Source organism: Blennius ocellaris, assembly GCF_963422515.1.
Source record: "Blennius ocellaris genome assembly, chromosome: 12".
NCBI classification, from domain to species: domain Eukaryota; kingdom Metazoa; phylum Chordata; class Actinopteri; order Blenniiformes; family Blenniidae; genus Blennius; species Blennius ocellaris.
Genome location: NC_137661.1, coordinates 16,271,414 through 16,294,592, shown reverse-complemented (window position 1 = coordinate 16,294,592; position 23,179 = coordinate 16,271,414). Strand labels below are relative to the sequence as shown.

At 42.0% G+C, this 23,179-nt stretch overlaps 1 protein-coding gene across 2 annotated transcripts in view; it reads left to right on the top strand.

Moving 5' to 3' along the window:
* cpamd8 (C3 and PZP like alpha-2-macroglobulin domain containing 8) overlaps nucleotides 1-23,179 on the top strand; it is a 40,283-nt gene that overhangs the window by 829 nt on the left and 16,275 nt on the right. For both annotated transcript variants that reach the window (XM_080506077.1, XM_080506076.1), the window contains exons 2-29: nucleotides 1,910-2,061; nucleotides 2,562-2,584; nucleotides 3,171-3,336; nucleotides 3,679-3,731; nucleotides 4,306-4,323; nucleotides 4,945-4,999; nucleotides 5,296-5,409; nucleotides 5,696-5,780; nucleotides 6,205-6,313; nucleotides 6,441-6,668; nucleotides 6,833-7,003; nucleotides 7,094-7,222; nucleotides 7,396-7,594; nucleotides 7,876-8,051; nucleotides 9,127-9,276; nucleotides 9,471-9,632; nucleotides 9,715-9,857; nucleotides 11,262-11,324; nucleotides 12,866-13,097; nucleotides 14,755-14,908; nucleotides 16,120-16,250; nucleotides 16,351-16,402; nucleotides 16,563-16,861; nucleotides 17,629-17,697; nucleotides 17,783-17,939; nucleotides 18,103-18,279; nucleotides 18,843-18,924; nucleotides 22,750-22,906. In XM_080506077.1, coding sequence (XP_080362203.1) covers nucleotides 1,910-2,061; nucleotides 2,562-2,584; nucleotides 3,171-3,336; nucleotides 3,679-3,731; nucleotides 4,306-4,323; nucleotides 4,945-4,999; nucleotides 5,296-5,409; nucleotides 5,696-5,780; nucleotides 6,205-6,313; nucleotides 6,441-6,668; nucleotides 6,833-7,003; nucleotides 7,094-7,222; nucleotides 7,396-7,594; nucleotides 7,876-8,051; nucleotides 9,127-9,276; nucleotides 9,471-9,632; nucleotides 9,715-9,857; nucleotides 11,262-11,324; nucleotides 12,866-13,097; nucleotides 14,755-14,908; nucleotides 16,120-16,250; nucleotides 16,351-16,402; nucleotides 16,563-16,861; nucleotides 17,629-17,697; nucleotides 17,783-17,939; nucleotides 18,103-18,279; nucleotides 18,843-18,924; nucleotides 22,750-22,906 — 3,706 coding nt within the window. The remainder of the gene's footprint in view (nucleotides 1-1,909; nucleotides 2,062-2,561; nucleotides 2,585-3,170; nucleotides 3,337-3,678; nucleotides 3,732-4,305; nucleotides 4,324-4,944; nucleotides 5,000-5,295; nucleotides 5,410-5,695; nucleotides 5,781-6,204; nucleotides 6,314-6,440; nucleotides 6,669-6,832; nucleotides 7,004-7,093; nucleotides 7,223-7,395; nucleotides 7,595-7,875; nucleotides 8,052-9,126; nucleotides 9,277-9,470; nucleotides 9,633-9,714; nucleotides 9,858-11,261; nucleotides 11,325-12,865; nucleotides 13,098-14,754; nucleotides 14,909-16,119; nucleotides 16,251-16,350; nucleotides 16,403-16,562; nucleotides 16,862-17,628; nucleotides 17,698-17,782; nucleotides 17,940-18,102; nucleotides 18,280-18,842; nucleotides 18,925-22,749; nucleotides 22,907-23,179) is intronic.

Sequence of the window (23,179 nt, the reverse complement as noted above, 5' to 3'; positions counted from 1 at the left end):
ATTGATGTTCTGTCAGGCTCTTTACACGTTGTGTCGAACTGACCTGGAAGCAGTCACACAGTGATACTACACTGTTGTTGCAGTGAAAGTGACACACGTAAATGTAAATATTTCCACCTTTCTCAGTTCTATTCATGTCATCAATCAGCTGCTTGTGAGGTCAGTTGTGACCTTGATAGTGAATAGTAGGATGTAAGTGACTGTGTTGTCCACAGGAGAAAGGGAATCCATACAGGAATAAGGGGCAAGTTATTACAAGTTTAAAAAAAAAAAAGTCTGAATGCATTTTTTTAATAAAAAGCCTAATTTCCCCTAATGTCACATGAATCTGAGGCAAAAGTCTGAGCACATCATAGATAGCTGAGAACATAAAACCAGGTAACTGTTGAAAGCTTCACCTACAAAGGAGAACACAAATCCTTCTCTGGCACTTGAACAGCTTGTAGTTGTCAGAGGACAAGATTTGGGCAAAAAAAAAACAATGAGAACTTAAGTACATTGAGCCATGTGACTAAAAAAAAAAAGAAGTGTGGTCTCCACCACCTGATCCGGGCTCATCTAAGAGCTGGTTAAACTCACTGGAGATCAAACACACAGAGTCAATTTCCTCATATTATTTTCCTCCTCCTGAAGCCTCGGTTTCCAGGGGATTTTCTCATGACTTTCGCTCTCTTCAGATCTGAATTTGCCTCTGGCCTTAAGGCTGTGGTGCCGTAATGCCAACCACCTGATCCACCTTTCATGCACGCAGTTCGTTTATTTTTTTTTGCTCAAGGCTTTGCTCACTCCTAATTTGTTTGAGTTTCAGTTTTTATAGAATGAAAAATCGCCTCCAAAAATTTGGAAAGAGAGTGAATTGATTATATTCTAACATTTTAAACACTTTTGTATATTTGTGTTTTTTTTTTATCAAAACACCTTCTGGGCAATACAGGCCACTAACACATTATATATATCATATCCTACGATTCAGAGTGATGTTCATGGTTTTCAATTGGCACATGATTCACGAATTGCAGCAAAGAAGATGATGATTCACAGCTGCTCTACAGGCTCAAACAGAATGACTGTGCTCTAGTGATGGATGTTTCAAACCTTTATTGCCTAGTAGATGTAATTTCTCCACGCCAGGTGCAGATGGTGTTTATCTTTTTTTCCCCCACCAAATAAAGTGTAAAATTGGTCCTTTCAAAAGAATGACCTGTGCTATGTGACAGACTCCTTCTCTCAATTGAATAGTTGAGTGTATTCCTGGATTTTCAGTCATTATTTTTGAAGCGGATACCAAGTTTCTCTCTGGGCTGGAAGGCCAACCAAAGAAAAAACTCATTGCTCTACAGGTGCCTTGTTCCTCCTTACCGTTGCAATCCAACCTGAACTTACAGTATAAATCCATCTGGAATGTTCCTTCATGTGCGCGTGCGTGTGTGTGCGTGTGTTTTGTTCTCTGTACATGCATCAGGATAATAACTATTATCATCGGCTGAACAACCAGATACTGTTCAGCAGCCTGCTGCTGGAAGTGCCAATGAATAAAATAAGTACTAAATATGCGAGGGAATTCTGGCATGTTTTGTACAGGAGGTACAGGGTCCTTTATATCACATCTGTCTATAGCTGATCAATACATCAACTTTGAGAGGAAGGAGAGTTTTTAGGCTTTCTTTTCCTGCTGGGAGATGTTTACAGTCTTTATCTCCTGCTCGTGTAAGCAGAGGACAGAGCAATTATTAAGTCTTATACCAATTATTTAATCCTTTTAGGGTTTATACCCAGAATTTCCCGTCTGTGTTGGTTATTTGTTCGCTGTTTGATATCATTCTTTTGCTTCCTGCCACAACCTGTGTCCTTCTCTCCGTCTGCCTCCTCTTCCGTCTCTTACTTCAATGCCCTGTTGCTCCTTTCTCAGGGGTTACTTGGTTGCTGCACCCTCTGTGTTCCGTGCAGGCGTTGAAGAGACCGTAAGCATATCCATCTTCAATACGAAGGCAGAGACACGCGTCCTGTTGCAGCTGTCAGTGAAGGGACAAACGGTTGCCCACGGCCATGGCTCAGTGCTCGGTAAGAACAACCCTTTTTAGCTTGGGTAACGTGGGTACATTGCATCACCTTCCGAAAGAAAAACTGAATAGTTGTGCTGTGAGATGATTTGTTCCCTGGATAGCGAGACCACTCCGGAGTACAAAAACCTACACATGGGAGTTTCAGCTCAACTAACTTTTGTCACAACCTCTGGTTTTCATAGACATTACTTTTGACGAGAGGCATCAATTTGAGCTATCCCGCCAGCTACTTGGTGTATACAGTGAGGGGTTTGTTTGACAGCACCGTTAACAGATGGCGTTTGCGCCTTGCTCTGCCGAGAGTGGCACAAAGACAGGTTACAGCTGGATCCCCTGCTAACATACGATGAACTCCAGGCACGCTCAACCAGTCTCGGCTCTCATAATCACTGCATATTAGAATCACACTGATCATTATGTACTTTTGCAAACTCTGCAAGCATATAACGGGGGTATGTACATCATGTCACTTTATATCTCTGCTTCCTTCTGTTTCAGAGAAAGGAACCATCAAACTGAAGGTGAGTCTCACTGTGATTTTTTATATATATATATATATATGTGTGTGTGTGTGTGTGTGTGTGTGTGTGTGAGCGCTGCTTTTGGGGCTTGATCAAAATGAATGCCACGGCTCCATGGTGACAGCTGCACAGTAGTGAGAGCCCCACATCCGAAGTGTGCACATTCCTGAGGCAACATGCAAATCAACACCAACATTATTTGTAATGCAACATCTGTCTCTGCTCATTCATTGGGAATAAGGTAACAGCCTCAATATAATATGCAACAGCTGTTGACGTGCATGTATGGTCCGCCGCCCCTGAAGGCTGGAATAGATCAATCTAGTATGCACGACTCTCTGTCTCTCTTTGTCTCTGTATCTGGTTTTGTCCCCCTCTCTCTCTCTCTCCCCCTCTCTCTCTCTCTCTCCCTGCAACCTCTGCTCTCATTCTCATGAAATATTATCATATTTAGTGTACTGTGTTGTAGCCTGGCATCTCCTTTATATATAGTTGTGTTGTGTATCATCAAGGTGATGATGAGACATTTTGAACTCCCAGAACACATTTGAGCAGTCTAATCTTTTCCTGTTTCATCCCTGTCCAGGTTCCTCCTGGGCTCAGAGGCCAGGCTCATCTGAAAGTCTGGGGAAACCGTCACCTCACAGAGGGAGGTTACATTTTCCACAACTTCACCACCGTTACAGTGGAGAGCAAGGGCACAGCTGTCTTCATACAGACTGACAAACCCATCTACAAACCCAAACATAAAGGTTCCGTCATAGTGCACCTGGTAGTTAATCAGTTAATCACACAGAAATGCAGAGAGCTGTGGCACTTTAATTAGTGGTCGTTTTAATCTTGCCTGAGCTATTTAAAAGACTGTGTAGATAGTGCCATGCTGAAGTTTAAACTGTAATACAGAGTGAGAATATTTCTTGTATAATTTTGATTGAAATAAAAACCCTACAAATTATTGATCTGGGAATTAAGTTAAGTAAGAGTCCTACTTTGTTGTTTACCTATTCATTTGCAAAGATTTTAAAAGAAGCATGCTTATTGTGTGTGCGTGCCTGCGTGCGTGTTTTAACGGTCCACTTTTTTTTTGTCCTCAGTGCTCATCAATGTTTACACAGTCACCCCCGACATGAGGCCAGTAAATGAGAAGGTAATTCTGCCTAAAGTCTGTCCCGTAATACCAGCGCAAATAGCACAATTTCACTTTATTCAAGAATGTGACTTTGAGTAAATCGTGTTAATGCAAATACAGTTCAATCGGGATCAGAACTAAAACTTTGAATGGCCAAATTTGAGTATATCAGTTAGTTGATATGTGAACAGTTTTACTGCCGTACCACTTTGGCAATAACGTAACATACTTTACCACCTTTAATTGGTGGGGGTTAAAAGGAGAAAGCTTCCTCTGGCCCAAGTGCCGAGAAATGTACAGTCACCTATTTACAGAAGCCAAGCTAAAGTGATTTCTCTTGGAATGTCAGCTGTGGCTCCAAATATGCTGCGCAACTGTGAAGACAGATGGTTTATTGATGTTTGCAGCTATAAAAGTCTGTTGCAGGTAAAGGGCCGTACTCACTTTCACAGATGGGTGATTGTTCTAGAAGGAATGAATGAGGTGAAGTGTTGGATGAAGCGTAGGGTACTCTTTAGGTTTCATGGGTTTTATCCACTTTGTGTCATCCTGTATTTGTCTCTCTCTCTCTTTTTTTTTTTTTTTTTTGCAGATTGAAGCATATGTTTTGGTGAGTGGAGGCTGACAGGACCACCCAGGGTTGGCAGAACCACGTCCGGGAGGGGACAGTGGCAATTTTAGTTCTCAGCCTGGTTGGAGATTACAGAGCAGAAGTCAGGGCAGCTCACCTAGATAACAGGGTGCTTTCTGGAGCAGTGCAAGGATAAACAACATGAAAGAGGCCTCTTCTCTTCTCTTCTCTTCTCTTCTCTTCTCTTCTCTTCTCTTCTCTTCTCTTCTCTTCTCTTCTCTTCTCTTCTCTTCTCTTCTCTTCTCTTCTCTTCTCTTCTCTTCTCATACTGCCTGACCTCACTCACTGTCTCTCCTCCCAGATCTTCTCAAATCTTGATTTGTTAGGAACACATCTGTCAAGTTTAGGGAAACGTTTATTGTAACATAACCACTTTTGACAACAGCTATTGTTATATAAAAGTATTTTATCTGTGGTAAAGAGCCAGGACTTTGGATCAAGTGTATCAAGTTCATTTAGTTGAAGGATAATTTCCATTCACAATACATTAACTTTTAAGTATAGTGACAATATACAGGTAATATATGTCCAGAATTCTTGTTGTTGATTTAGGAGAGAGGGTCTTATTACTGAGTTGTGAAATTCTAACATGACTTCCAGGATCCAAGAGGATCCAGGATGGTCCAGTGGAAAGGCTTAAAATCTGTCTGCTGTGGTGAGCACTTTTTTCAGCATTATATTTAAAATTATAAAAGCAGTGTCACATGGATATTGTAAAGGAATTGCTATGTTCACCGTTAATTAAGCGAGTGATGTAAAGAAAGCTTATCTCCCTTTGGAACAAAGATGGTGGTGAACTGGTCCTTTTCACTCTGCTTCATTTTTTTCCCTGTTTAGTTTTTTTTTTTTGATAAAATAATAACATTATATATTTTACATGATCTATTCAATGAAGTGGCTAACCATTATCAAAAGGCGCCAATGTGTTAATCGGAGTCATCTGTCTTGCAGGAGTTGTGAACATGAGCTTGCCTCTATCCGACCAGCCTCTTTTCGGAGAGTGGCTTATTTTTGTGGAGGTGCAGGGCCACACCTATAACACGTCGTTTGAAGTGCAGAAATATGGTGAGAACTGTGTGTCACAAATGGAGAAATAGTTTCTTACACTGCATATAATAGCACGGGAACCATTCAAGCCTCTTTGAACTGTTGGGCATTTGTCTTCATCATTAATTCATGTTTGTTTGTTTGTTTGTTTCATTTACATCACTCGTAGTTGAAATTATATTATATTGCTTTAGTAAATGTGTGTTTTTTTCAAGAAGACACTCCCCCGCAATTAGTACAATTATACAATGTATGATGTCAAACTAATACAATACGGCGTAAAACTAAAATATTCTGTTTGCAGTGATGCCCAAGTTTGAATTGGTGATTGAGCCTCCCAGTTATGTCCGAGATCTGAACTCGTGCGAGCAGGCCACTGTCAGAGCGAGGTAAGTCACTAACAAAATAACAGGTCACATAGTATTTGTTTTGGCTCAATATTCATAGGAAATGTATACCCAACATTTCTTTCAGAACTTAAAATGACCCCTTGAGCATTCTCAACAGACTTTAGTGCTTTAATCTTTTACTTATGAATATAATATTGGTGATGGCTGCCATGAAAGTTATTCATACAACTTCGGGAGCAATTTAGGGTTTAAGTGTGTGGTTCAGGGACAGTTTGACGTGAGGACAGGGCAAAGCACTACATCGAATGGATTGATTCCACAACCTTACAATTGGAAGCCAACCTACTCAACAAATTCAGTAAACCTCTTTTGCGAATGCTGACTTGCAGTAAATATTCCTGATATTTGAAATGACAATAATTACATTTTCCATGTTAATCTATGACATGTCTTTGCTGTGCAGGTATACATTTGGGAAGCCGGTGATGGGGAAGATGATAGTCAATATGACAGTCAATGGAGTTGGCTACTATCGGCATGAGATGGGCCATCCTGTGATAAAAACCATGGAGGTCAGTGTATTTTATCAATCGCTTGTGATCCTGATTCTGTATTTGAGAGTTTTGCATATTCATGCTAATATATTGGGATAAAAAAAAAAAAAAGTAATACACCTCATCACATCTTCTTTGTACTTAGATCAGAGGCTCTGCAAATTTCAGCATTTGTGTCAAGGACATGATGCCTCTGGATGTGGCGGACCACTTCAGAGGCACGGTTAGCATTTTGGTGTCGGTGACCAGCATCGATGGAAGCAGGCAAACCACATTTGATGATTCCACGCCGGTCCATAAGCAGCTCATTGATATCAAGTACTCCAAGGATACACGCAAACAGTTCAAACCTGGCCTGCCGTACAAAGGAAAGGTGAGATTGTCCTTGAAACTGAGGACAAAGAAACTAACACTGATTCATACTGAAGAAAACATGATGAACTTTGATACTCAGTTGTTTGTTAAAGGCAGATTAGGCCACCGTTAACAATATGGTTGGACTCGGCTGTCCATCATGCTATTATCCTACCCCTGTAGATTGAGGTCACCTTTCCTGATGGAAGTCCAGCTGATGGGGTGAGGGTGCGCGTTAAGGCAGAGCTGACACCCAAGGACAACGTCTACACCAGTGAACTGATCTCCAAGAATGGCCAGGCCACCTTTGAGATCCCCTCAATTCCTATCGCTGCCCAGTATGTCTGGCTTGAGGTTAGTGACTGTACAAGCTGTATTTCTTTTGGCTATGAAATAGAAATAGGAGGATTCAGTAACGAAACTTTTGTTTTTCACTTGGCACAGACCAAAGTGACTTCCATTGATGGCAAGACAGTGGGAGACCAGTACCTGCCCAGCTATTTGTCCATCAGTAGTTGGTATTCTCCAAGCAGGTGTCATATTCAAATCCAGAGCCTCAGCAGTCCACTCAAGGCAAGTCTGAGTCTTCTTTAGTTTTTTGTTTTTTTATATATATATATTCATTTAAGAATGCTGCATTGAGTTTACAGTGCCACCATGGTTATTTGCCAAAAAAAACCAAAAACATAAACATATTATTTGTTGTTATTCTGATCTTAAGTACATGTACCTCTTGGATTGTATAGGTTGGCCAAGAGGCAGAACTGGCTCTCAAATCCACATGTCCCTGTAACTTCACGCTGCACTATGAAGTGGCATCCAGGGGGAACATTGTTCTCTCAGGCCAACAGCCAGCAAATCTGACGGCCGCACACCGAGGGAAAAGGGCGACAGTCACGTTTGACAAGAATATACACACCACTCAACTGCCTCCTTCTGCCTCTGGTAAGACACGGGTCAGTTTTTCACGTTTAGCCAATGAAAAAGACCTCCAGTAGATTTCAAGATTTACAAAATCACAGACTACCGTCAGATGAACTGTTTAGTTTTGTTGTGCTCAGTAAACCAGTATCTTCTTAAATCAAAGGGGCCAAGGTCATATGATGTGATAACTTTTCTGAATGAGTTTTAGAAACTTTCCTCCAGTGTTCTTTGACATTGGGTACATATTATTTTTATGAGGAATGCGTCACCGTGGTCATCTTATTTTGCCACCAATCTGCCAGGTGCGGCAGGCACTTCCTCCCAGGCCGAGATGGACAGCTGTGTTTCGTATCTACGTTTCCCTGTTAGTCACAGCATGGCACCGCTCAGCCGCTTGCTGGTCTACTATGTGAGAGAAAATGGTGAGGGTGTCACGGACAGCCTGCAAATCCTTATCCAGCCTGAATTTGAAAACCAGGTTTGTAAACACTGTCTTTTTGATAACTTCAGTTTTAACGGGGAAAAAAAAAAAAAAAAAAAAAAATACTGTTGTCATTGTAGTGCAAGATTGTTTTCAAACATGTTTATTTACAGTAAGTCAAGCATTCTCTCTGTCAGGGAAACTGTTTACTAAAACCCAAAGTAAAGGGTGCACTTTCTGTATACATTTTGGAGCTTAGCCTAAGTATCAATGCACCAGCCATTACACCACAGTGTAATGTCTGTAAACAAACAGCTGTGTTGGCCTGTGAGAGCTCCCCAGTTCCTGCCTGCATTAGGTGGAGTTAACTCCCTGAAGTATTTACAGCTCTCTGGTATGCCCTTACAACACTCTGTGTGTGTGTGTGTGTGTGTGTGTGTGTGTGTGTGTGTGTGTGTGTGTGTGTGTGTGTGTGTGTGTGTGTGTGTGTGTGTGTGTGTGTGTGTGTGTGTGTGTGTGTGTGTGTGTGTGTGTGTGTGTGTGTGTGTGTGTGTGTGTGTGTGTGTTCGTTCTGTGAGTGAGGGATTGTGAGGGCAGTATGAGCCGTGCAAATAAGTGGGTTTGTGGCAGAAGGGGATGACAGGTTACATAATGGTGAAAGGAGGGGAGTGCAACTGATTAACGAGGCTAATTTGTGACTCTGTTAAAAAAAAAAAAAAAATTCGTTTGTGTGAACGTTTACAGCTCACCATTCCTCCCTGTTCAAGGGTTCTACTTGTTCAACTTTATGTCGTTTTCCACCACATTATTGTTCTGAAAACCACAATTGTTAAAATTGACACTGGTATTTCCACTGAAGATTCATTATGTGATCCTGCAAATCAGGGCTAGCTTTAAAGGTCCAAGTGATTGAGAGTATGAATAATTTTCATATTTATTAATTCTGTAGGTTAGTGGACCTGAAATCCATGCATCGGCTCATTTTCAAGACGTTATCACTGACTTATACGAAATTGTCTCATGGGTCAAAAAGTGAATACAAAACTGGCATAATTTTGGCATAATAAAGATTTTTGTCATCTGGTTTTTATAAATTAATATATTTCCTTATCTGATCTTTACTGAATTGCAGGTATCCATTTCTATGTCAACAAATGAGTCCATGCCGGGAGACCCAGTGACCCTCCGTGTCCGGGGTGAGAGAGGCTCCTGCGTTTGTGTGGCCACAGTGGATAAGAGTCTTTACCTGTTAAAGCCTGACTTCCAACTGAGTCCTGACAAGGTCCATCATATTTGAAATTCAAAGTGCATTTCCAATTTGATATAGTTTCATAAAGAATTTTTTTTTTTTTTTTGTAACTTTAAGAAATTTTTTGTACTTGTATATTCTTTGTTTTGAGGAAATTATCTGACTTGATTGTTTGAGTCTCAAAGATTTTGATTTTGTGTTTCCATGAATGTGTCTGATGCGTGCAGGTGTTTAAGGAACTGGCAGATTTTGATGTGTCAGATGCTTTTGGTGTCCCTAAAGATGAGGGACACTTCTGGTGGCCTGGACTTGCGTCAAAGCGACGCAGGCGGTCGTCTGTGTTTCCCTGGCACTGGGACATCACGAAGGATGCTCGCTTTGCATTCACAGTGAGAACACACACCGAGTTAATGAGCCCACCTTCAAAATACAGGAAATAAGTCAAAACATTTGTATGTATTTTTCCTACAGGAAACGGGTCTTGTAGTGATGACGGATATGGTAAGTTTGAACCACCGGCAGAGCGGAGGCATGTATACAGACGAGGCTGTTCCTGCCTTTCAGCCGCACACCTCCACCCTCGTAGCTGCCATGCACTCCCGCTCCACAACAAGGTAACGGACTGAAAGTCTGTGGGTATCATTTAAGCAAATGGTACTGTATAACTAACTGTGTATTAGTTCAATTTATTAAATAATGTGCATTTCTATATTCAGAGGAGCTCTTAAACTCATACATTTCCATAATTGTTTTACTTACTATCCTTCACAACCAAATATTTTGTTGAAGAAAAAAAGTGATGATGATGATGGAAAATCTTTTTTTTTTTTTTTGTCTTTTTAACTGGACCACACACAGTAAAATGGGTGTGTGCTTCACAGAAAACAATGACCATGAAAACCAGCCCAAAGGAGAGCAATAATTACTTGACAACCCCCCACCCCCCCCCCCCCCAAAAAAAAATGTATGTCATAGTAATATACTTTAGCTAGTTCCTGCTGCAGGGGCCCGTGCTCTCACACACTGTGTGAGCAATGCACTGCTCCCACATGCTAAACTTCACAGGTGGTGGGCCCACGGAGGCCTCCCACATAGCTTGTTCTGGCTGTGCCTGACTGGGACATGTGGGCTTCCAGGCCACCAGCCCCTGGCCCTGGCTCCAGGGGCGGGTCCCACTGACCCATGTCCAGGCAAGGTACACAATGTTTTTGTGTTCCTCTTGCACGGGGCACTTTTGAGGTTGTCTGTGTTGGTATTCACACCAGACATGTCCACCTTGGGTGGCCCTACCAGGAACACATTGCTTCAAACAGCATAGCTCTGATCACTGGACCGCCTAAGTTCCTGTGCAATGACAAGCTCATGATCCAGGAAGAAGCTGCAGATTCAGACAGGTGACTGTGGTAATGTGTGTGTGTATGTTGGACTGTTGCAGTGAAACGAGGGCTGAGCTGTTTACCAGTCGGTCTCCAAACTCACCCTCGCCTACGGTCATAAACTGTAGGTCATGACCGAAAGAATGAAATTGCGGATACAAGCAGCTGAAAAGACTTTTTCGGTCCACGGTGGTTGAGTTCCGCCATGTGGGAGAGACTCAAAGTGGAGTAGCTCCTCCACATTGAGAGGAGCCAGTTGAGGTGGTTCAGACATCTGATTAGCATGCCCCTTGGTCACATCACACTGGGTTTACCATGTACATCTGACTGGGAGGGAGTCCTTAAGGCAGCCCTGAAAGAAAGACTATATCTGGTTTAGTCTCCAGTTTGGGGGTCCCCCAGAAGGAAGTTGAAACAAACCAAGATAATATAAGACATAAAATAGGAATATAAAATATAAGAATTAGCTGTTGCACCATGTTATAGGTCTCCACTTGTGTCTGTGCCGCCAAGCTTTGTTTGAACACATGGTCACATATTCTGTGTGTAATTATTAAATGTATTTATGTTTACTTATGGGGTTGTTTCTTTTGAGACCAGCTGAAGTATTTTACTGATGTCGACTTTTGTTTTGGTTTGTAGAACCGAGAAGCGGAGGCGCACATTTTTCCCAGAGACTTGGGCGTGGCACTGCCTCAATGTGAGGTACTTAAATAAATCTCAAGATGAATATTTCAATTTTATCGTCTGTATGTGTTGGTGTTTGTGGTCTTTTACTCATCTCAAGGAGGGGCTAAAGAAAAAATTGGAGCAGGCTACACCTTTCGGGGACTAAAATGCTGGGCCATATTTTTCACATCTACAGTTTAAGTTGTGGTTGTATTTCTCATTTTGTTAGGCCCACAGTCTACTTTTACTAAAATGCTATGGCCTAATAAAAATGTGAGTTTATTTTAAGGTAAGAGATGTGGTTTTAGGTTCATGGTTACAGTTGTGTCTGGGTTAAAATCATGGTTATTGTTAGCCACTCCATTACTAATGGTAGTTAATGTTAAGATAAGAGGTATGGGTGGGTTGGGTAATCCTGGTCCTAGAGGGCCACATTCCTGCACTGTTTCAATGTGCCCTCACTTCAACACACCTGATAGTAATGATTGTCTCATTATCAGACTTTCTGCAGCGCTTCATCATGATACACTCATTACCTGCAGGTGTGTTGGAGCAGGGGAACATTGAAAACATGCAGTGCTGCCGCCCTCGAGGACCAGGAATCCTCACCCTGATTGCGCCAAGTCCCCACACAGCTGCACATTTATGTCTTTGAGAACGTACTCGGATTATCTTCAGCTCGATCCGATACACGTTCTCCTTTCATGTGATTTAAACACAATCTAGCACTTAAGAGAAAAGAGAAATAGAGAGCTGAAAAAAAGCAAATATTGAACGAATGAAGATGAGAGCAAGAGAGAAGTCAAGCAAATGAATGTCTTAGTAATGCATAGAAGAAAATTTTATTTAGGATGGATACTATAATGAGATAAATGCAAGGAAAGAGCAGCGGAAAGAGAAAAAGTACAGATGTTTGGGACACAAGACGTGTGAGGTTACGCTGCATGTGAGAGGGTTTATGTTCCGTCATGTTCAGTATCCATCATTTCTCCCTTCGGGGGTAAAGGTGCCTCTTTTAGTCTCGGAGCCATAGCCTTACTTTCTTAAGAGCTCCCACCATTCATTTTCAGCCAGTGTAAATAATTGTGCCCATAGATGTCCATATGTTGATTTCTTTGGAAGTGACTTCAGCTCCCCCTTATTTCCTGAGAGGTCTGAAGCTCTGATTTTCTTTAAAAGTCTATTAAACTGAATTTTGGGCAACTTTGATCAAAAAGAGGGGCGTACATGCAGGCTTTCAAGTTTATTATATCCTGTGACTGTTCGCCAAGACCAACATTGAATATGTGCTGCCAATAATGACCTCAGCTTATTTCATTGAGAAAAACAGATTGGGTCAACACCTGACTGTCTCCCATATATCCATTTCAGAGTGTTTGCTGTAGTTACGATGGTGCAGGTGTTTGTGTTGACACAGGTGTTGCTGACATTAAAGTAATCCACAGTGTTTTATCAAGCCGAACTTGGACTCGCTGCCTTTCTATTCCTTGTGTTGAATGGAGTTCTGGTCAGGCCTTTTTATTTCACGGTCCAATATGGTTTTCCTCTCAAGTTGTGTCTCAACATGTCTTTGACAGCTCTGAAACCGGGGAAGCTGAGCTCCAGCTGGAGGTGCCAGATTCAATCACCACATGGGTGGCAGAAGCTGTTGGGCTGTCTGAAGAGAGAGGACTGGGTTTAGCAAAGAGAGCTGAAATACGTTCTTTCAAGCCCTTCTTTGTGGACTTCACGCTGCCCTATAGCCTCATCAGAGGGGAGCAGACCAAAGTGCCCTTAACTGTCTACAACTACCTGTCTACATGTGCTGAGGTAAGACGACGAGCAAGAGGGCAGCTGGGCAATAAAAAGGTAGTCGCTTTCACATGCAGACAAATACATTTCTGAACATTTAAAGAGTAGTAGTAGTTTATGAGATGCAGTTCAAAGACCCAGTTTTGTCCAATTTAATCCTCCAAATATGAATGGAGTACACCACATTGATCATTCCATGCTTTTATCTATCTTTCATTCCTCGATCGTTCAAATTTAGTGTCATATGAAATGGGCATTTCTGTCAAAAAGCAGGGTATACTTTGGAAAGCTCACCGTTTATTAATACCCATGCACTCAGAGGAAAAGCATGCAAATTCCACCCCAGTCTAGATTTGAATCGATGCAAGGCAACAGTGCTAACCTCACACTATTCTGCCTCCCCGTGTAGCCAGGGTAATCCTGGTACTCCCACTTTGGTTTTGATGCAAGATAGTTTACGTAGCGTGAATTCTTGTATGCTTCTCTACTCTCACACCACCCAGAAGTCCATCAAAAACTTCTCATAAAACATGGCATGTGTCGCAAAAATGCAGTTATATAATCAAATTTGTACATGACAGAACATTTTCTCAGCAGGAATTATGCAGGTGTAGATGACGTCTTTAATGTAACATCTGTAAAACTGGCTGTCTGGAGCATAGTTTATTGATGGCAAACGACTGGAGAATCGCTGTCATGTGAACAAAAGATAAATAAGATTAAAAGAGGGAAATAATTGGTTCTACTTTAACATTCTGTGGCTTTAGTTTTGAATTAGGACAATCTAACTTTGATTTTGGAGTTTTAAGTCTGGAGACTACATACTACTGGTGACGAGATGACTTGCTTCCTTGAGAACCCAGAGACATGAATTGTCCCGTTCAAGGACATAACCAAGATAATGTCATGACCACAGTGGGTCTCAATCTAAGAGCCAGGTAGTTCCCAGGCTGCTAGACTTTGAATTATGAGCTCAAAAAAAGATACTCTCAGAATTTATTGAGTCAAACTAACCAAAACACGCCTAAGGATTTTTTTTTAAGCGTTCACTTATAGAATCACTAAAGTCAGGTAAAGACCAGGGTCAAATATAAGCATAGGTTTGTGAGTTGATGATGTGAAATTAGTCGACAAGTAGTTTTTCTGTATGTTCTTTGAAGAGCCTCTAAGTCTTGCCATGGCCTTAAATGGGTCCATCCTGCACTCTGTAGCGATGACATCATGATGTTTGCAGATGAGTCTGTTAAATGGCCTGTGCGTGTTCTGCCCTGATGTCATGTTAGGTGAATATGCAAACCAGAATAGCCCTTCCTTTGATGTCCACCCCTGAAACATGTGATTCTTATATTTTCTGCTCAGTTATTTATGACTAGTGGCATGCGGATAAAGGGCAGTTAAAAGATCCCCCTGCATTACAGAGCCCTGCGAAAATTGGACTATGAGTGGAACTTAATCCTTCAGGGAGCTTGAGAAGCATGAGTCAGTCAGCATGGAAAATTCACAATGTGATTTAAAAAATTCTCCTTTGCTTTTAAGGCTTTGAGAAAACACGCTATATGAGGGAGGGGCGTGCCGGGCAGATATGATGTCATTGTGAGCTGTCAGGAGATCAACTGCCTCTGATTTGTCTATTTCCCTCTCCTCTCCTCTCCTCTCCTCTCCTCTCCTCACCCAGGTGCATGTAAAAGTGTCAGTGCCAAAGGGCATCAAGTTTGTTGGCCATCCTGGAAAGCACCATCTTACCAGAAAGAAGTGTGTTTCTCCTGGAGAAGCTACTCCGACATCCATTGTGTTGTCTTTTACTGAACTTGGATCTGTCAACATCACAGGTACATACACACCAAGGACTTTCTGACATTTTTTTTTTTTTTTTATGTATAATGTTCTTTAACTGGACCTACTGTATCACATTCCACTTATATTAAAACCATTTTTTGATTCTGATATAAAAAAATAAATACTTACTGCTGCGACTACGACATTGGAGTCATGGATCAAAATTTGATTTGTTGTCCAGGCTAAACCATAGATGTTCAATAATAGTCGGTAAGAAATAAGTCACACAACCAGGTTAGTGTAAAACATGACAAACAGAATGTGCAGGATGATAAAACTAATTAAGGTTAAATTGATAAGCTAAGTTCTTCAGCTCTTGCCACATGTTTATAAAGAAGGAAGAAGTACAGAACTTTCATGTTGATGTAAACAATAAAGATTGGATTATGCGTGGAAAAAAATATTATTTGGATTCTTAAGCAGTTAAAAAACCTCTTGCGGTCTTTTCACCGTGACTTCAGTCCCTTTAGTGTGATGCCTTCCAAAAAGGCAAGCCCTTGACTTGGGAGAGCTTTGTTGGCGAAGATGTTGGACTGTGTGTGATCTGGTCACGCGGCCAGGTTACAAATAGTCCCCTCCAGAGCGCATGTGAAAACAAAGCAGACCAACAGTGGGGGAGTAATCAGAGCTGCACTGTGACACTCAGTGGCATGTTGATGAGCTTGCAGGTCACTGACGGTCAATGGGCCCCCCATGGCCCCACTCCTAGTCCTCTGGCCCCTTGTGTTTCCTTCTCACTACACACACACAAAGAGCCGACACTGGCACAGGGCCACATTTCCAATGGGCTCCCCAGCAAGAGAACGGGGAGTCCTTTTAGGAACATATTTCTTCTGTGTAATGTCTGTTGATGTCCACAAATGACATTAGTAATGTGGCCCTATTGGTGATTTTTGACTTCATTATCAATTTTGACGCGGTTCTTCAATAACTTGACAATTTGCCAAGTTCATCATTTCAAAGATAAAACTTATTAAACGTCACTGAAACAGGTTAGGTTTTGATTTCTAGATCTATAAAGGTGATCACAATATAGTCCAGTTATACTAAAATACTTCTTTTTGATGATGACTTTTGACTTCTGAAGTGCATGAGCATTATACATATTAACACATATGACATTTAGATGCTTTTCCCCTGATCGTTTCAAAAGTCAGCTGAACTGATAAAGCAAATCTGACGGTGTTGTATGCTTTCTCGACAGCCCGTGCTATTGCATACAGTGAACCAAGCTGCTGTTCAGATGGCTTCCCATCAACTAAAGTGGGGAATGATGCCGAAGAAAGAAGAATCCCGATTGGACATGACTTTGTCCGTAGGACTGTCCTTGTGGAGGTGATGATCACAACTCTCAATAAAGACATATTTTATTGTTGCCTTATATTTGAGATAAGACTTTTTTTTTTTTTTTATCTCCCTCTTATCTGGTTTTCAGCCAGAAGGCCTGCCGAGAGAATACACCTACAGCGTCTTCTTCTGCCCCAATGGTCAGTGCAAATGTATTTGTCATTGCCACACTCTGAAGGGCTTTCAAAAAAGAACTACTTGACTATTGTTCCTCCACCCCAATCACAATTACATTTGTTGACTGTATCCATGCCTTAAACTGAAGTAATTCCTGAGTGTATTGTGTATTTAAATTCCCAGAGAGGATCCACATTTCCACTCCTAATAAATATGAATATCAGTATGTGAAAAAGCCGGCCAGGATGAACCAGTTCCAGGTGGCAGTGAAGACCCACAACGATGCCCATTTCGCCCTCTCTGCCAGTCCCCACGACAGCGCAGAGATGCTAGAGATCGTGCTCGGGGGCAGGCAGAACACTCGCTCCTGGATTTCAGTGGGCAAGATGGGCGATCCACTGGTCAGCGCCTCGACACCAGGCATCCTGTCGTGGGATGAATTCCGCAGCTTCTGGATCAGCTGGAAGGGCAATATAATACAGGTGAGAAGATGAAGAAGTCACGTGTTTTCGCTTGAGGCTGAACGACTCTGAACCGACGGGAGTAAAGTGTTTGTTCTTCAGTGTGTGTGCCTACAAAAGACGTGCGGGAAAAGCACCCAGCGGGCCATGAGGTTTGTGTGTTAGGAGAACTGGCGCCACTTTTACTGGTGTGTCTTCCTATAAGGTCACGCTTAATAGGCTGATGTCAGTGAGGACGCTCTGTGATCCATGGCCCGGTGCTTGCATGGCAGTCAGTGGCTGGCACACCGTTCCCCAGCCCCAGCCTCAGCATTAGACTCGCATCATTTACCAAAGGCAGTAATTAAAAGCCCGCGTATAACAACCCAAAGCATTTCATTTATTTTCTTAGGGGGACTGTGGTATTTTAGGCTGGCTCCGGGGGCCCGGCCTTGCATGGTCTTTGGTTTAATATGATTGGAAAATTAAACTCTTAGACCAGAGAGGAAGTGTGCTCTACATGGGACTTTTCAAATATTTGTTTTCGTGATTGTGTGCGGGAGGTGCATGAATCACACTGGCATCACCAACTGTTGGCAGGAGGGCCAGCTGCTAGAGAGCAGTGCTACTTTCCTATTGCTTATTAATGTTCTGTTCTGTCTGACAATTGCCTGTTGTGGAGCACATGGGGTGTACGACAGACAAATCAAGAAATGATCCAACAAAGGATAACTTAATGGACAGTTAATTACATATTTATTCTTTCCAAGAGTCATTTACAATCGACTTGTTTTCATGTCTCTCTTCAGGTGGGCCACGGTTTACATCCGTCCAATGAATCGGTGATCCTCCAGTGGGCTGGCCAGTTCCAAGGACAGGTTTGAGCAACTTGTGCTTGCTGGACTCTGCGTACGAATTGTATTTTGTAGTGTTTCGCGTCATATTTATTTCTCCATCCTCCAGGTGCGACACATTGGATTTTCAACAGGCTGGGGCTCAGTTGGGGAGTTTAAAATCTGGAGGAAAGAAGACTCTGATGACAACCACAACGAGGCCTTCACACTGGGGGTGCCACACAACATGGTGCCTGGATCTGAAAGGGCCACTGCATTTATGATTGGTAGATTTTTACTTGGTTGGATGCATATGCACGGGACTTGTGATTTAAGTTATTTTATCATGTACTTTCAAGAGAACTGTCCTACGCAAGGCTGTTCTTTGAGCTAAGCTCGACGTCAGTGAGCTGAGCATCTTGAATAACTTGCGCGTTCACCTGTTTTAAGGGGATGTCATGGGGCCAACACTAAATAACCTGGACAAGCTGCTCAGGCTGCCCTTTGGATGTGGTGAGCAGAACATGATTCACTTTGCCCCCAACGTCTTTGTCCTGAAGTACCTGCAGAAGACCAGGCAACTCAGCCCCGAGGTCGAGAATGAAGCCACTGACTACCTGCTTCAAGGTGAACAAACTGAACCCAAAACCACAAGTTGCATCTTTTGCAATGCTCCTTTTTCTTTTCCTTGGACGGTTGAATGTACTTTCAGTTAGCTTGAAGGTGTTTAAGATGATGAAATGAGGAAACCATTTAAGCTGCGTATGAGTCAACAAATCAAATCCCTTCTGCCTGAAAGTGCATAAAGTGGCTTTCTACTGAGAGGAAGTAATGTTGTCTAATTGTTGGCGAGATTTTTTCTGCTGTTGCATTTTACAACAAATGACAGGTCAAGATAGTATAATATGTGCAGGGAATAAATATTGTCTTTTTTTTTTTCCCTTTGGTGTTTGCACCAAACATAACCTTTAGAGCCCAGTGTCGGCTTGCTTGGTCTGGTTCCCTATGATGAATCATAATATTAATGATAATTAATAAAACAACCTAACATAAGACTGTGTGTCCTTACTTCCTGACAGTTTGCTCACATCTGAGGTTTCAGACCCAATCTGAAAATGTTATTCTGATCATGTCTGACCCCTCGTAGTTTAAATACGCTCTGAATACCTCTTTCACCTACGTTTGTGCAGGGTATCAAAGACAGTTGACCTACAAACGGCAGGATGGATCTTACAGTGCATTTGGAGAAAGGGACTCATCCGGCAGTATGTGGTAAGTTTTAAAGTTTAACCAACTTATACTATCAAAGGTTTTCTGTAGCTGTATTTTTCATCTTTAACTGACATGTTGTTGGCCAAAGCAATCACATTCTAAAATGAAAATGTCACTACATTGTGCTCATTAGTCTTTTGCTACGCCTTAATCACTGGTAAGTCTCCCTTAGTTTTTATTTCTTGATTGCACACCCTGGGGGAAGACAAACAGGCATACAGTGTTGATACTGAAGTTATTTCTCCCAATGGGGGGGGGGGTGCTCCACTGTGTTTATTTTGAGGCACAATGTGAAAACTTCAGACTGCTTTATGACCTGAAGTGGGTATTATGATCTTCATTAGAGCTAACGCTGTGAAACAGCAGGTTACACTAAAGACAGCGAAACATAAACAAATGGAATAATTGGATCCCTGAGGTAGGTAAAGTTGTCAAGATTTACTTGCAGCCAGTCAGGTTTCATATTTGTGCCGCTTTCTGAGTGGACCCATGCAGCTTTGGCCCCTCAAGCCAACTTTTAATACCACTATTGAGGGTCAGTGTTATAGGTTTTCTGGAGCCCCGTTGCCAAGAGACTCATTACCCCCCTTTTTTTTTATTTTTCTTCAACATAGCCCAGAAAGTAGATGTAGTGCATGCTTCTTCGTGACTCACTACCTGGTTGTAATTGGTAACATTAGACTGCGACGGAAAAGCCCGAACTTTTGCCCTGATGACTGTGAGAGGATATGAGGATGTAACAAGCAGTGGTTTGAGTTTCCTTTGGCACTCAGGGCAGAAAGCGAGGGTTGTGGGCACAACGCAGATGGTGAACCTTCAATAAACCTACATTAGACACTTAATGAATCCATCAACAACACATTTGCATCCAAAGCAAATGCAGCTTTTTTTCTTTCTTTCTTTTTTTTTTTTTAATTTCCAGAGTTCATGTGCAGAGCCGTACTTTTACTGGCTGCAGAAAATCAATAAACAACACGGTTTTAATGTATCTCAGTAAGTGAAAGTGTATCTGAGTGGAAGTGACAGCTTCTAATTAAAAGTCTGAACATGGAGTTGGCAGGAATGATTTGGTGTGTGGTGTTAAGTCATCTATGATGTCATGACATGGAGTGAGCTGAAGTTCACTCACCTAATGCCGCTAAGAAGCCCTCAGACACTAACAATAAATTATAATGTATGCGTTCAAATCTGACTCATTTTTATGTTGAGATTAACTATATTTTGCTTCTTTTGTTACTTGGTAAAGGAAAGAATGCATTTTTGCTGAAAATAAACTGTTAACTATTTATTTGTTTAAATAATTTTTTTCTTTCTCTCTGTTAATAGTGTGCAGGTAGTCGTAGTGTTGTTGTAACACGTTCAGCTGTTTCATGACTGAAAGTCAGGCTTAAAGATTTAGATAAGCTAATGACATCGAGAAGACGCAGCAATTAAATATCTGAGAAAAACCAACTAAGAACATATGGATAGCAGTAAATAGCTTATTATAAAAGAAAGCTCATTTTCTTTGAGGCCTGAAAAGCCTGGCAGGTACTATGAATAGAGCTAGTCAGTAAAGTCTGACATATTTTATGTTGTCATGTGAACCGAGTTGGTTCAGGATTAATAGGGACCCTTCAGACAACTTCTTCAGCGAATGTTAACAGTCAGAGGGTGAACATTCAAGAACACAGTTAAAGCTGAAAATGGGTTTCAACATACTTGTGAAAGGTTGCCTTTCTAATATAATGATCTTTTAAGAATGGGGAAGTGCCTTTTTTCATTTTCTCAGACGGTCTTCATTTTTGGGTCTGCTGCATGTTGAGGCTGGCATGGCATGTGTGTCTGCTCAATGACTGATTTGACAGCATTCAGACGGTTTAGGGGGCTGAATACCACAGATTGAATTCCCTGATATCTGCTGCTGTATTAATCTAATATCTATTTCCACTCCTGTGCCAAACGTGCAAACCAGCCATGGTTTCTTTATTTCTTTTGACCTGAAATTGATGTAAAGAAGTAAAAAAAAAATTTAAAAGTTAAAAAAAATAATAAAAAGAAAACTAAACATGAATAGTTATACAAAAAGTCCTGGTTAATGAGGCTGTAATGGACCACAAAAGCTGGAAAAATCAGTTTGACTTTGAAAGTTGACGTCTTACAAGTTTTGTAAACTGCCATGTTAAAATTGTATTCACACTAATAATAGTCTGAAACATTGTAAATTACTAGACAAAGGCAGCCAAGAGATGTAATAATAGAAAAATAGTGCTGCTTTTACTTTTTTCATTAAGTTTGATGTTTGAAAAAATAACTGCGTGCGAGCGTGCGTGCTGATTGTTCCACAGATCATCAATTAAAACCATTAGCTACGACTGGTTTGACTTTCTTAATGCCAAGCACATAGTGTTTCCGTAAATGTATCAGTCTGTCCATCATGGAGCACATTAGTCTATTATCTTTAAAAAGGAAAAAAAAAGAAATTCTCATCTTCCCTTTGAAGTGTGGAGCAGGATAAGATTAGCTCGGAGGCGGCAGTTGAAAGTAAGAGAAAACAGGAAAAACACCAAAGGGAGGGGGTGAGACTCATGTGAGGGTGACCTCTGTTAAGGGCTAAGTGGTGGAAGTGAGCTTTTCTAGTGCTTCCTTCCTTCCCTAAACTAAATCATATTTACACTTTCCAATACCTTTCCCTGAGGCACGCCATTGACACAATATTACTCAACATTATAAATTCCAGCAGGCCCGTGGCTTCATCCCAAGTTTTTGATCTACATGGAGGTTCCTGCCAGGGACAAGTTTGTGTTCTGGTTTATGGCACCAAGGTTGTTTTTTCAACCAGCCCCCTCAACACACACACACACACACACACACACACACACACACACACACACACACACACACACACACACACACACACACACACCCTCCCGGAGCTCTTTTTCTTGGATTGTGACCTCAAATGGCGAGCTGTATTGATAAACGACGGTGAGGCCTGTTTGTTTACCCCTTCGTTTTCCTCTTGTTCGTGGTAAACAACTTGCCTCATCTTCCAAGTCACGCGTGGTCAGGCCTGGCGTAATGAAACATTGCGCTGTCAATGAGCAGTTGTTAGCCAACGACTACAACTTTCAACAACTACCGGGAGGTCTGTTGTTTATGGATGAGTGTATGTTTTTTAGCTCAGCCGCGTCCCCCGGGGATGACCTTGGCCTCTCTCCGTCACTCCTTCGGTTTCTCTTCGGCGTAGCCCACTAAAAAACCGTGGCCCATAAACTTTCAGTCGCTCTCCCAGGACAGCCGGATTCATAACCTCCATCCCTGGGATCTGTGTTTGTATAAGTTGTGGAATGCTTTTGGGGAATCTTCAACTCGCAACGAGAAACATACTTGATTGGCCCGTGTGCGATTTCACATTCTCAAGAGCACAGCTGCCACATCCTGTAGCACTGATCAAACCCTGCCGCTCCCATCTGCTCCCCTCCTCACTTCCTTTCTTTTTTTCCATTTCATCAGATCATCTATACATACCAGCCCTCTTGGACAAAAACATCCCTCCATCTATGCTCTTCTCTATCAGCCCTCCCTCCCCCCTCTGCTGACAGACCGAAAGAGTGTGACTTGTTGAAAAACTTCTCATTCCTCTGAAATGGTGATTGCCTTTCAAAGTCTTGTGAAGTGTGATAAGCATTTTCAGGGTTTTGCCAGCACATGTTGCAAAAGATCTTTGATATACCCCCCCCCCCCCCCCCCCCACACACACACACACACACACCACCACCACCACCACTTGTGTTTTTTTTCTGTCTTGCCCTCTTCACCTCCATCTGTCCTTCCTCTATCTAGGTTAACAGCATTTGTTCTCAAGTCATTTGCTCAATCTCGGGGTTTCATCTTCATTGACCCTGAGGAGCTTCGCGCAGCCAAGTCTTGGCTCATCAAACATCAGCGAGATGACGGTTCCTTCCCTGCCATGGGGCGCATTCTCAACAAAGACCTGCAGGTAGGCCTCGGTCTGGAGGGATGGGCGACTTTAAAGTGGGACAGTTTTCTGCGCCTACAACGTGGGAACACATTCATCCAGCCTCTCATATTCTCTACCAAATACATTTTCCTGGAGTCAGATAATCCCACACACTCTCACACTCAATGTCGACACTTTGGAGTCACTAAGTAAAGCTCAAATGCGTTATTTTTGTTTTGATTACTGTTGGAAAAGACCATAGAACCAGAGCAAACACAGAGACGGGGAACATGAACAATGCGGAGAGGACTG